Source organism: Pinus tabuliformis, chromosome Q (genome assembly GCF_031772625.1).
Source record: "Pinus tabuliformis cultivar Carrire ecotype Pingquan chromosome Q, CPIR1, whole genome shotgun sequence".
NCBI classification, from domain to species: Eukaryota; Viridiplantae; Streptophyta; class Pinopsida; order Pinales; family Pinaceae; genus Pinus; species Pinus tabuliformis.
The window spans coordinates 1,143,563,642-1,143,578,459 of NC_142296.1; the positions used below are offsets into that span (position 1 = coordinate 1,143,563,642).

Genomic DNA, 14,818 nt, shown 5'->3' on the forward strand with positions numbered 1-14,818 from the left:
AGGTGATGAATCTCTTATCAAAATTAAAGATCCCCGTGTAAACAATTCCATTATCCTTTAGGTCGGCCTTATAAAGCATTACCACGGAGTCACTCAAAGAATTTTGGTAAGAAAGTCCCATATATCGTTAACTTGTTTGACTCTGCTGCCATTGGAAACTAAACCATGCATGTTGTAAACTAATAAAGCGGTCATGGGAACTTCTGGTTCATCTCCAACTTACAGAGCATGATGAACGCGTTTATTTTATTGCCACATATTCAATATTGCATACGCTGCAGTCTCTAAGTTTATATTTAACAACAGGCTTAGCTTGTGATACAATATTTTTCCTGACATGTTAAGCACATATTCAATACTGCACACACCCAGTCATTAAGCTTATTATTATAGATAAAATTAATTCATCAACAACAATAATATCATATAGATAGTTTGATGGAAAAAATATAATATAATAATAATATATGTAATATTATATATGAATAGTAAAAATAAAAATATATCTTAAAATTTAAATATCTGGAAAAAATCTTACATATCCCTGGCCTACAAACTCTTGGGAATACTTAGCCCTAACCTCAGATCTTTATCTTACTTGTACCTAACATACCAACGCTTCCCAATATTAAACCCTAACCCCATAGCTTACTTCTACCCAACATACAAACTCTTACAAATAGTAAATCCTAACCCTAACATTATACCCGTTATGATTCTGCCGCATGTTGCTGACTCTCAACTGCGAACGAAGAGGAAGAGACAATTGGAAATGATTTGGCTGAATCGTTCGGCAAAATAGAATCTGATGATGTAAAGGAATCAGGTTGAGAAAGCATTTCGAAGGCCTGACTCATGGAAGGTCTAACATCCTTGTCTTGCTCGATGCAGAGCAATGCTGTTTTCAGGATTCTCTTCACCTCTGCCAAATTAAAATCTCCATGCAACTTCAGATCCAACACTTCCTCAATCGCCCTCCCTTCCCTCATGATTGCAGAGACCCACTGAACCAGATGTCCTGTTGAACTGGATAACGAGCTTCTTCCAGTCACTATCTCTAACAAAACAATCCCAAAGCTATAAACATCCACCTTGGACGTGATTGGCAGATTCATTGTCCACTCCGGTGCTAAGTAACCCCGCGTGCCTCTAATGGTGGAGAAGGCGAATGAGTGATCCCTATCTACCAGCTGCGCCAAGCCAAAGTCCGCAACCTTGGGACAAAAATTCATGTCCAGAAGTATGTTTTGGGGCTTGATGTCACAGTGCAGAATCCATTCCAAACATTCTTCGTGAAGGTAGGCTAACCCCTTGGATGTGCCCACCGCAATCCCAAATCTTTCTTTCCAACCCAAAACTCTGTTGTTGCCAACACCTTGGCTTTCTGCAGTCAGATACTTGTCTAGAGACCCATTTTCAATGTACTCGTAAACGAGCAACCTGTGATTTCCTTCCGCACAGAAGCCAAACATACGAACTAAGTTCATGTGATGGACTCTCCCAATCACACTCACTTCTGCCCAGAACTAATCATGACCCTGGGATACTCCTTCCAGTCGCTTCACTGCTACCACCTCACCATCAGTCAGAACGCCTTTGTACACCGTCCCAAAGCCTCCTTCTCCTAGTCTTATCTTGAAGTTATCTGTCGCTTTCTTCAATTCTGCAAAGCTGAAGTTCTTGAATCCCCCGGGGATGTCTGAGTAGGCTAAACGTTCATAGCCAAGATCTCTATATGTTCTGGACATATACCACCAACCAAGTACTACACAAAACAGCTCTGCAACACCAAATGCAATAGCAAAATATCTTAGTGCAGATTTGACATTAGGGCTTCTTGTCTTATGTTTTTTGTCTTCGTCCCTGGAAGGTGAACAGTTTAATGGCAAAGGCTGAGACGCACTGGTAATATTAGAAACAGTAGAATCATTGCTGGAAACTTTGATGGACATGTGGGCCGCCTCACCTGGAGATCGGTATCCACTGATCAGTAAATACTTAGGAAAACACAATCCGGTGTCGTCCATTCTGTAGACAAAGCCTTCACAACGGCTGTCATTCATGCACACAAATTTACACTCTTCCAGCGTATACTCAACAAGGCTAGATAGATCGAAGTTAGGATAATTTGTATGTGGAAGATGAAGAAGCTTTGTACTGGACGCGCTATGCCCATTCAGTTCTTGATTCCGCTGGCAACCTTGGAACCAACTGGTGGAATCTTTCATGTGAAACCCAGGGGGACATGTACAACTGGGCTTTGGAGTGTATATACACAGACCGTACATTCCACAGAAGCCATAAACTTTACATTGATTAGGGACCGCCATCCAAACAATGGTCCATGCACCTTTCTCTTCCACCAAACTGTATAGCCTCAGGTTTCCATCAATGTCCAGAGTTAATCTTCTCTTGGGGCCTTCTCCATAATCTGATGCCGCAATGTTAAACCCGTCGTTTGACCTGAAATTACCAGAGGCATTGAACATAGCTTGGACATATAATGTGTTTTTCCTGCCAGAAGGCCCGTAGTTGTCCTTCAATCCTGATCCATCGTCGTAAATGAGTGGAAGAATGCTGTAGATATCAAAGTAGAGACGATAGTAGCCTGGTTTAAATGTGCCCCTTCCCAATCTGGATATAAATTCATATTATTCCTGAGGGGCTGGAGTGGAAGAAGAGTATCAGTTGGATACTGGAAGCTTTTCCACACATGATATAACGAAAAGCCACGTAATACCAGATTTCCCGTTTCTAAAAGGGAAGCCTCCTTTACATTGGAGTTACTGTCGGTGTTCGTACTCCACACAACTGATCCGTCTGCATCCGACAGAAGGAGGTTTCCATCTTTTCTCAGAAGAAGACGGGAATCTCTTCCGTTTACGGGCTGATCTCTGTTTGCCACCCAGGCAACCGTTCGGTCGAGTGTTTGAGTATACCAGATGGCAAAAACATAAGCATTGTCACCCACCATGTAAAATCCAGCAGAAAACATTTCATCGGGAGAAACCAAGCAAGTTGTATTCTGTTGGGGACTGAGTGAAGAACGGCGCTTCATGTCACGTTCCCATATCACGTTCCCATACAGAACAAACAAGTAAAAAAATTTTAAAAACAATATTACCTTATACATTTGCATTTACCATCACATTCTACGTTAATCATTACTTCTGTAAATTCACACTTTCAACCATAACCTATGTTTTAACTCATGACAATAACATATATTAATACATCGAAATTCTGTTTGCGCATTAGCATATATATGAATAACGATCGACCCTACCACACATAAGGTTCACGGCATAAACATTCCATTGTTTAACACTATATGTACATATGCTAAGTTGGTAATACGATTCATAGTTGGCACTGGCGATTTAATGGTTTATTTATGGTAACCGAGTTATCCATATCCCGAGATATCTGAAAACTGTGATAGCATGTCCGGCCCTGGCATCGATCCACCTGGCTTAACTGATGTCGTCCATTTGGATGGTTCGACGGCTAGATGGCAAGCTGCCATGTGCGCCCGGTGCTCCAAGCGCCTACGGCCTGACACCTTGGGCTTGCCATTTCTGCGCCAAACATTTCTCGAAGTCCACCGGCTATCGAACGGTGTTTATGAGCTTGCTGCAGATCCACGGCTCCAGTTGTGCAACGAAACGGTAAAGGGGGTTGGAGTTATTTATATGTCGGTTTTCATGTTTCGGCTCTAGTTATTTTCCATTTCAATACACTGCTGTGCAGCAACAGCACTGCAAACTCTCAGCGTTGTTCCGCGTCTTCTTTAGATCTTCCAAGGATCATAGGCATGCAGCCTTTGGTTCAGGGTTCGACCTCCCTTCATCGTTGAAGTTGCTGGTTCTGCAAGGCTTTGTTACTACAGGTATTACCGTTTTCCATTTGATTGGGTTACAAACTTCTATTATTGCGCTAGGGTTTTGTCTAATACTCCGGCTATGGCTATATGCAGATGGTTCATCGTCATCCCCTCAGGGACGAGAGATCTCCCTTTTTGCCGGTTAACCCAACACCGGGTAAGGATTCGAGCACTTGTGTCTATTTACATGTGATTTATCAGGGTTGTCTAAACTATTATTCCCTTGGCAGGGATGCCGGATTTTTCATTTCCCTCTGTACAAGCTCAGGGTCCCTGCTTATGCGGAACTCCTCTGCTAAGAGGCATAATAGTCTCAGTTGTTTGTAACCACGTTTCATTAGTCTGTTGTACTGTTACATAGCTATATGCTGGTTCTCTTTGAACGCAGCCGTTATTTACTATTAAGTTATGACTCCGACCGTAAGGGTTTCGATTTTCTGTTTGACAATGATAGAAATATGATACAGGCACACGGATAATTCTGTAGGTTCAGTATTGTTCATAATGTATCTCTCTGGTTGATTGCCGCCTCGATTATGGCTTATTGTCAGTTTCAATGTTGGAATATATATATACATTTACGTACAGAGAATACTGTTATGGTTTTCTTCCAATGTTAATGATGAATCTGTTTACTGTGTTATTCCGGCTTGGTGCCTCGGCCAGTTAAGCGTAAGCTGCGGCTCGGTCCGAGGGGGTTCACCAAAGCGGAGGGTTGCTTGTTAAGACAGGCCGAGGTTGCATGTAACCATAGTTACCATGCCCCTGCCTCGTCGTTCACACTTATTGTCTCATTTTGTTAACAGTGGATGTATATTGTTTTTCTCTGTCATGCGAGACAATTATATAAATATATATCTGAAAGGTTATACCGTAGTCATACTTCCTTTAATAATCTCTGAAATTCTTGTGGTTCGGTTGACCGGGATTAAGGTATTACAATACTGGAATTTAATGTTTTGCTCCATTGGCTATAACAATAGCACAGTTTATTCTTTTTAATTTACTTGGCCGCGAGGCTCTCTAGATTCACCCATGAATATATATAGAGTATCAGGGTTTTACTACCATTCATTACAGCAGAGAGCGCCTGTACATTTCTTGCTTTTCTAAATGCCTGTATATTTTCTTGCTTTTACATATAAATGAGGGTTCCTGCTATACCATTTCTTGATAGGCCATTTATACTGCTACCGAGGTTATTATAAACCCTTTATCATGTTTTCTATTATTTCTTTAAGGAACCATGCAAACTTAGGTTCTGTCGTTGTCTTTCATGCAGACTTTAGTGTTCTTCCTTCAGATTGTATATTCAGTTCCGATTCTACACTCGATTCTGTTTCTATAATTCACACAGAATGCAATATTTGTTTTCATAATACTGTTTAAGGAGAATAGGCAGATAACTGTCAACTTATTTCACTTTTCTCAGTACAGTACAGTACAGGAAACATTTTAACAGATGTATAAGTAGTAAGCCATACCTGCTTATCTGCCAAACCTATTTGTAATGCTTGTCAATCCACCCGTCCGTAGGAAGATTCCTTCACGACCTTCCACCCCCAAGCACTTGCAGACCCTTCCGACTGCAATTACACTGGTCTCGCCAGTAATCGCTATCTGGTCCTAACCAGACATAGCGTACACAGGAAAATTCCTTTCCCTCTATGCCATCTGATCCTAACCAGACATAGCATGATCTTTTTCTTTTCTCTCTGCCATCTGATCCTAACCAGACTTGGCAAATCTTTCCCCCTTTCCTCTGGGGCCTCAACTACCTCCTGAAGGTAGTTAGGGTTCCATTGTAACTGCTTCCACAGTTACTAACCATGATTAATCATAGACTCAGTTCAAATAATACTAACACAATTGTTTTTTAATTAACATAAAATTAATAACAGAGTTATATATACTTTTTCAAATAAAGTCTTTGTTCATAATTACTTTTACTATTTACTAACATTAACTTTTCACGAGGGATGTTACATCTCCCCCTCCTGAAAGTCTACATCGTCCCGATGTTGCTGTTCATCCAAAAATAGTCTGGGATAAGTATCCCTCATCATTTGTTCATCCTCCCAGGTGGCCTCTTCAGGTCCAAAGTGCTGCCACTGCACTTTAACCTGGCTGATGACCTTTTTCCGCAGCTCGACTCTTCTCCGATCTAATATGTTCACTGGTTCGACCAGGAACTCTCCTTCCGGTTCCACCTGAAACACATGACAATCAGATTAGCTGCTTACTAGTATTCTATTTCAGTTTACATTATATAACAGTCTTCCTTACCTGAATGTCCTACCAACTTATTATATGCCTAGGGTCATACACATATCTCTTTAAAACTGATACATGGAAAACATTATGAACCCGAATATGGCTGGGTAGGGCGAGCTGATAAGCTACGGCCCTACTCGCGCCAGAATTTGGAATGGTCCACAAAAACGCGGTGCCAATTTGGCACAAGCATTCCATTGGAGGGTACTCTTTCTAGCTCGAATTCTGATGTACACATGTTCACCCACTTGGTACTCTTTAAATGTCCTCTTCCGATCTACAAAATTCTTCTGCCTGTCTTGTGCCATCTTTAGATTAGCTCGAACTTTTTTTACCATAACTTCCATTTCTTCCAACATCTCAGGACCCAGCAAGAATTTGTCCTCCGGTCCACCCCAACTGGAGGGTGTGCGGCATTTCCGGCCATAAAGTACTTCGAATGGGCTCATCTTCAAGGATGAGTGATAGCCATTGTTATAGGCGAATTCCACTAGGTGTAAATACTCCTCCCATCGCGTAGGTTGCTGCATCACATAAGACCTCAGCATGTCCTCCACTACTTGATTCACTCGCTCAGTCTGTCCGTCAGTTTGCGGATGATATGCGGTGCTGAAGTTCAATTGAGTTCCTAGACCTTCAAATAAGGTCCTCCAAAAAACTGAGGTAAACTTAACGTCACGGTCAGATATTATTACTTTCGGCAGCCCATGAAGTTTAAATATATTTTGCATGAAAATGTTTGCGATTTGAGCTGCACGATAAGTGGATTGAACTGGTATGAAGTGTGCTGACTTGCTGAGTTTATCCACTACAACCATTATAGAATCATTGTTCTTTTTGGATTTCGGCAACCCGGTAATAAAGTCCATGGTTATGGTCTCCCATTTCCATTCTGGTATGGGTATTGGCTGTAGTAATCCTGCAGGGTGCTGATGTTCAGCCTTCACCTGTTGACACTCCAAACAGCGCGCCAGGTATTCTATAACATCCTTCTTCATGCCTGGCCAGTAATACTCCTTCCTTAGCGAGGTGATTAATTTCTGGTAACCAGGATGTCCTGCATAAGGACTTCTGTGATTTTCATCCAGAATCTTTTCTTTAATACTGCTCTGATTGGGTATATAAATCTTCTTCTGATAACACAAAATTCCGGCTGCATTCAAGGTGTAACCTTGTTGTATTGAACAGGTATCTGAATTCTGTACCAAATGCTTCTTTCGCAAATAAATCTGATCTTGCGCCGCAGCCTCCTCAATCTCTTTGTCAAGGGTGGACCATCCTTGACTAATACCGATCTCATAAATGCAATGCACTTTTCGGCTCAGTGCATCAGCTACTCTGTTCTCCTTTCCCTTTAGGTGTTTAATTTCGAAATCAAAATTTCCCAAAAAGTCCACCCATCTTGCTTGTCTTGCGTTTAAAGTGGGTTGACTAAAGTAACTAGTCAAGCTGTGGTGATCCGTCATTAACAAAAATTTCCTCCCTACTAAATAATGGCGCCACATCTTCAAAGCATGGATCACAGCGGTTAATTCCAGATCATAGGCAGAATACTTCTGCTCATGTTCTTTTAACTTTCTGGATTCATAGGCAATCACTTTACCTTCCTGCATTAGCACTCCACCCACGCCCTCCTTACTGGCATCTGTACAAACTACATACTCCTTTTCGGGATCTGCCACACACAACACAGGTGCTGTGGTAAGTAAATGTTTGAGCTGTTCGAAACTCCGTTGACAGTCTGTTGTCCATTTAAACACTTTTCCCTTCTTTTGCAAGGAGGTAATAGGGTAGGCAACTCTAGAAAAACCTTCTACAAACCGCCGGTAATATCCAGCCAGCCCCATGAAAGATCGAATATCTGCTACATCCTTGGGTGTAGGCCATTCCATTATAGTTTTAATCTTTTCGGGGTCTACAGCTATACCTTCCTTCGTAATAATGTGGCCCAAATACTGGATCTGTTCTTTATAAAAATCACATTTGCTGAATTTTCCATATAACTGATGCTCCCGTAATGTCTGTAACACTATCCTCAAATGTTCCTCATGCTCCTTGATATTCCGGGAGTATATAAGTATATCATCAATGAAGATCAATACAAATTTGTCTAGGTATTGATGAAATACACTATTCATCAAACACATGAATGTTGCAGGTGCATTAGTTAATCCAAAAGGCAGTACCACAAACTCGTAGTGTCCGTAACGAGTACGAAAAGCTGTCTTGGCTATGTCCTCATCTTTGATTCTGATTTGATGGTAACCCGATCTTAAATCGATCTTGGAGAAGATTGTCGCCCCTTTTACCTGATCAAACAGCTCATCAATGCGGGGTAGGGGGTATTTGTTTTTAACTGTCAGCTTGTTCAGCTGTCTATAATCTATGCACATACGCAGAGTTCCATCCTTTTTCCTTACAAACAGCACAGGGGCTCCCCAAGGAGAGACACTGGGACGGATATACTTCTTTTCCAGCAGTTCTTGCAGTTGCATTTTTAACTCAGTTAACTCTGGCACACTCATCCGATAGGGTGCCCGGGACACTGGGGCTGCTCCGGGTATCAGCTCAATGGTGAAGTCTAAATCCCTTTTGGGCGGCAGCCCTGGAATTTCTTCAGGAAATACATCTGCAAACTCTTGCACTACCGGTATATTTTCAACAGTGGCACCCTTCTCCACAGAATCTGCATACCCCACTTGTACTGCATAAATCTGGCATTTCTTCCGGATACATTTAACCAGTTGTGAGGCCGTGATTGGCTGGATCTGTACTGGTTTCTGGATGCCTTGAATCTCTTTTCCCACACCCAGTTCATCTCAGTAAGAAACTGTTTTCGTTTTACAATTAATTACAGACCATCGCCGTTCCAACCAATCCATTCCTATCAGCACATCATAGGAACCAAGAGGAAGTACATTTAATTCAGTTGTTATTGTTTGGCCAGCTAACCTTAATGGACAGTTGCTGACTTTGGTTAGTACTCGTCTTTTGGCCCCAGTGGCCAGCTGTACTAGCCAAGGGCTTTTAAATTTAGTGGTCTGCAAACCACAGCTTTCCACAACTTTGGGACTTACATAGCTTAAAGTAGCTCCTGGATCTACTAAAATAGAAACAGTTCGATCAAAGATCTTACCTTCAAACTCTATCATCGTTGGCTGGTAATCAGCTTGTCGATCCTCCAGTGCTGCATTTATTCTGGGCATAGATCGAGCCACATCTCCTACTGTTGAAGCTTCATAAATCTGGGACAGCTGATCACTGTCCTTCCGATGAGGGCAATTTTTAATATAATGGGGTCCGCCACAACCCCAACACTGAACAGGTGGCCGAGCTGAGCCTTCATTGTCCAGTCTAACTTGTTGTTCACTATATTTGGATTCTGCAGGGGGCTTGAATCTGTTCTGATTTTTAATTGGATTTCTAGTATTGGCTCCTTTCGAGAATCCTTTTTGAAAACTGTTGCGTGCTCCCTTACTTCCCATAGGCATTTTGCTGCCCCGCTTATCTGTCCAACGCTTCCCGGAATTTTCTCCTTTTGATTTGTTTTGCTGATAACACAGTCTTGCCTTCCGAATTGCTTCATCCATCGTCTTTGGATTATTGAACTCTATTCTTTCTCGCATTGCCAGAGGTAGACTACTAACAAACCTTTGTACCTTAGCCTTCTCCTCACGAATATATGGCACGTAACGAAGCAGGGATGTGAATTTAGTTACGAACTCGTCAATGGTCTGCTGTCCAAGCCGCAGATCATGAAATTCTCGCGCTTTTTCATCATAAAAGCGTTCTGTCAGATACTTCTCCTTGAAATATCTTTGAAACATTTCCCAGGTCACCTCTTGTTCACTTACTCCCCGCACCATCTTGACCTCCTCCCACCATAGCGTGGCTTTGGCCTGCAGCTGGAATATAGCCAGCCTTGCCTTAAGATGATGATCATATTCATACACTTGAAAATACTTATTCATATTAATTAGCCATGCCTCTGCAGCTTCTTCTGATTCCCCATCGAAATGAGGTGGTTTAATCTTCCGAAATTCCCCTTGTAGTTCCATCCGGGGTCTTTTTGAGGTTTGATATTCAGAAGCATTGACAGACTTCTCTCCTCGCGTCTCTGCTCTGTCCTCTGCTTCTTCTTGTTCAGTATGATAGCTCTGTTCATCTGTTACCCGTGGCTGTTCGGGCCTCGGATGTGACTGCTGTTGATGTTGCTTATCGGATAAGCTTTTCAGAATCCTCTCCTGTTCTACATTTAATCTTGCGTTATCCGCACGCAGCCGGGCCATTTCATCCTTTAGCTCCTGAACTGTCCTCATTAGCGTTGAATCAGTATTGCGGCCTGCTGCTCCCAATTGTACCCAAAGCTCAGGATTTCCCTGAGGTTGTCCCATGTTATCAGGTGGTTCCAGATTTCCATAAGGAGCACTATTTGCTCTCCTCATTCTGCTACTACCTGCTTAAGAATAACTCATTAAACAGATATAATTTATCTTTAGCGTATTCTGAGCTTTTATCATGATACTATTTATATTTATGTTACTGTAATTTTGAAATTTTCCCAAAGGTCACAGAGTTGTAAACCTTGGGCTCTGATACCAAATTGTCACGTTCCCATACAGAACAAACAAGTAAAATTTTTTTAAAAACAATATTACCTTATACATTTGCATTTACCATCACATTCTACGTTAATCATTACTTCTGTAAATTCACACTTTCAACCATAACCTATGTTTTAACTCATGACAATAACATATATTAATACATCGAAATTTTGTTTGCGCATTAGCATATATATGAATAACGATCGACCCTACCACACATAAGGTTCACGGCATAAACATTCCATTGTTTAACACTATATGTACATATGCTGAGTTGGTAATACGATTCACAGTTGGCACTGGCGATTTAATGGTTTATTTATGGTAACCGGGTTATCCATATCCCGAGATATCTGAAAACTGCGATAGCATGTCCGGCCCTGGCATCGATCCACCTGGCTTAACTGATGTCGTCCATTTGGATGGTTCGACGGCTAGATGGCAAGCTGCCATGTGCGCCCGGTGCTCCAAGCGCCTACGGCCTGACACCTTGGGCTTGCCATTTCCGCGCCAAACATTTCTCGAAGTCCACCGGCTATCGAACGGTGTTTACGAGCTTGCTGCAGATCCACGGCTCCGGTTGTGCCACGAAACGGTAAAGGGGCTTGGAGTTATTTATATGTCGGTTTTCATGTTTCGGCTCTAGTTATTTTCCATTTCAATACACTGCTGTGCAGCAACAGCACTGCAAACTCTCAGCGCTGTTCCGCGTCTTCTTCAGATCTTCCAAGGATCATAGGCATGCAGCCTTCGGTTCAGGGTTCGACCTCCCTTCATCGTTGAAGTTGCTGGTTCTGCAAGGCTTTGTTACTACAGGTATTATCGTTTTCCATTTGATTGGGTTACAGACTTCTATTATTGCGCCAGGGTTTTGTCTAATACTCCGGCTATGGCTATATGCAGATGGTTCATCGTCATCCCCTCAGGGACGAGAGATCTCCCTTTTCGCCGGTTAACCCAACACCGGGTAAGGATTCGAACACTTGTGTCTATTCACCTGTGAGTTATCAGGGTTTGGCTAAACTATTATTCCCTTGGCAGGGATGCCGGATTTGTTCATTTCTCCTCTGTACAAGCTCGGAACTCCTCTGCTAAGAGGCATAATAGTCTCAGTTTGTTGTACCCATAATTTATTAGTCTGTTATACTGTTACATAGCTATATGCTGGTTCTTTTGAACGCAGCCACTATTTTAATAATAAGTTAGTGACTCCGAACCATAAGGGTTTCGACTTTTCTGTTTGACAATGGTAGAAACATGATACAGGCGCACCGATATTTCTGTAGGTTCAGTTTTGTTCAGAATGTATCTCTCTGGTTGATTGCCCTTTCGAATATGAATTATTGATGGTTTCAATGTTGAAATATATATATACATTTATGTGCAGAGAATACTGTTATGGTTTTCTTCCAACGTTAATGATGAATCTGTTTACTGTGTTATTCCGGCTTGGTGCCTCGACCAGCTAAGCGTAAGCTGCGGCTCGGCTCGAGGGGGTTCACCAAAGCGGAGATTTGCTTTTAAGACCGGCCGAGGTTGCATGTAACTACAGTTACCATGCCCCTGCCTCGACGTTCACGCTTATAATCCCATTTTATTAACAGTGGATGAATATTGTTTTTCTCTGTCATGCAATACAATTATATAAATATATATCTGAAAGGTTATACCGTAGTCATACTTCCTTTAATAATCTCTGAAATTCTTGTGGTTCGGTTGACCGGGATTAAGGTATTACAATACTGGAATTTAATGTTTTGCTCCATTGGCTATAACAATAGCACAGTTTATTCTTTTTAATTTACTTGGCCGCGAGGCTCTCTAGATTCACTCATGAATATATATAGAGTATCAGGGTTTTACTACCATTCATTACAGCAGAGAGCGCCTGTACATTTCTTGCTTTTCTAAATGCCTGTATATTTTCTTGCTTTTACATATAAATGAGGGTTCTTGCTATACCATTTCTTGATAGGCCATTTATACTGCTACCGAGGTTATTATAAACCCTTTATCGTGTTTTCTATTATTTCTTTAAGGAACCATGCAAACTTAGGTTCTGTCGTTGTCTTTCATACAGACTTTAGTGTTCTTCCTTCAGATTGTATATTCAGTTCTGATTCTACACTCGATTCTGTTTCTATAATTTACACAGAATGCAATATTTGTTTTCATAATACTGTTTAAGGAGAATAGGCAGATAACTGTCAACTTATTTCACTTTTCTCAGTACAGTACAGTACAGGAACATTTTAACAGATGTATAAGTAGTAAGCCATACATGCTTATCTGCCAAACCTATTTGTAATGCTTGTCAATCCACCCGTCCGTAGGAAGATTCCTTCACGACCTTCCACCCCCAAGCACTTGCAGACCCTTCCGACTGCAATTACACTGGTCTCGCTAGTAATCGCTATCTGGTCCTAACCAGACATAGCGTACACAGGAAAATTCCTTTCCCTATATGCCATCTGATCCTAACCAGACATAGCATGATCTTTTTCTTTTCTCTCTGCCATCTGATCCTAACCAGACTTGGCAAATCTTTCCCCCTTTCCTCTGGGGCCTCAACTACCTCCTGAAGGTAGTTAGGGTTCCATTGTAACTGCTTCCACAGTTACTAACCATGATTAATCATAGACTCAGTTCAAATAATACTAACACAATTGTTTTTTAATTAACATAAAATTAATAACAGAGTTATATATACTTTTTCAAATAAAGTCTTTGTTCATAATTACTTTTACTATTTACTAACATTAACTTTTCACGAGGGATGTTACACTTCAGCACATATTTTTTAATGTTGCACTGATGGTTGGAAATGTAAATTCCAGAAGCATGGGTGCAGGTGAATAGAAACATCAAGCAAGTTAGCTGAGCAGAGAAGAAGCACCAATGGAACCGCAGCTCTGCTTCCATTGCTGCCAGAGACATTAATCAAATCCAGCCATCCTCTTTGTCCATCCCCACCCAGGAGTAACAGAGTAATGGTGTCCCATGTCAAGTTGCAGACAAACGTCCTAAGAAACAAGTAGTAGGAATGTGAAATAATATATAGAGATAAGTGGTCTATTTTAACAATGAAGGTGGCTTAGCGTTGAAGAAGGCTTAGTGTTGAAGAAAGATTGGGTTTGAAAGTTTCAAAATAATATACGGAGAGAAGTCGTCTATTTTTAACAATGAAAGCGGTTTAGTGTTGACAATTGAGTGTTATCCTCTCAGTTGGGTTTTGGATGGCTTCGTCTTATACACATAATTTTATGATTTGAATTTATATTTTTTTTGGTTTAAATATATATTTTTTTTGTTTTAAATATATAAGTAGTTCCGCATCTTAAAAATTGTTAATAAATTTTTAGAAAAATAAAGAATTTAAATTTATATTAAATTTTGAATCAAATTAAACAATTTTTTTTAATTAAGAAAATATTGAAATTTCACAACTATAATTTGAATTTAGAAAAATTCCTACTAAATTTTCTCACAAAACAATCCAATTAAACTATTACAAGAAAACCCACCCTTCATGACACGTGGGATACCAAACATGCATTGACTAAATTCCATTCCAAATTAAAAAAGAAAACCAAACATGCATTGACTAAATTCCATTCCAAATTAAAAAAAAAAAACCAAACATGCATTGACTAAATTCCATTCCAAATTAAAAAGGAAAACTAAACATGTATTGACTAAATTCCATTCCAAATTAAAAAAAAAAACCAAACATGCATTGACTAAATTCCATTCCAAATTAACAAAGAAAACCAAACATGCATTGACTAAATTCCATTCCATCACTACCGAGGAGACAAAACCCACCATTCAAAATTACTAATTCCCAAATTATGAGCACCATCTATACCAAATATGTATGGGCTAATTCCAAATGATGGGGCAACACGCTCTATATCACTAAATTCTAAATTGTGATAAATATGGGCAGAGTATTTATTTTAATATCATGTTAAATATAATTAGCAAGGGTTAAAAAAAATGCAGTAAAGTATAATTTGAGAAAAATCATGACATATAAAAAGTTATTGGAAAG

The 14,818-nt window shown here is 40.5% G+C and overlaps 2 protein-coding genes across 2 annotated transcripts; both read right to left on the minus strand.

Annotated features, from left to right (window-relative positions):
* Positions 1–710: 710 nt before the first annotated feature.
* On the minus strand, positions 711–1,472 carry LOC149223618 (G-type lectin S-receptor-like serine/threonine-protein kinase At2g19130). Its single transcript, XM_089387952.1, has one exon. The coding sequence runs from the start codon at positions 1,470–1,472 to the stop codon at positions 711–713; it is 762 nt and encodes a 253-aa protein (XP_089244078.1).
* A 54-nt stretch (positions 1,473–1,526) lies between these two features.
* On the minus strand, positions 1,527–3,058 carry LOC149223619 (putative receptor protein kinase ZmPK1). The gene is made up of 2 exons (XM_089387953.1): positions 2,697–3,058; positions 1,527–2,577 (listed from the first exon to the last, which is right to left on the minus strand). Exons 1-2 carry the CDS (start codon positions 3,056–3,058, stop codon positions 1,527–1,529), a joined length of 1,413 nt encoding a protein of 470 aa, XP_089244079.1.
* Between the last annotated feature and the right edge of the window lie 11,760 nt (positions 3,059–14,818).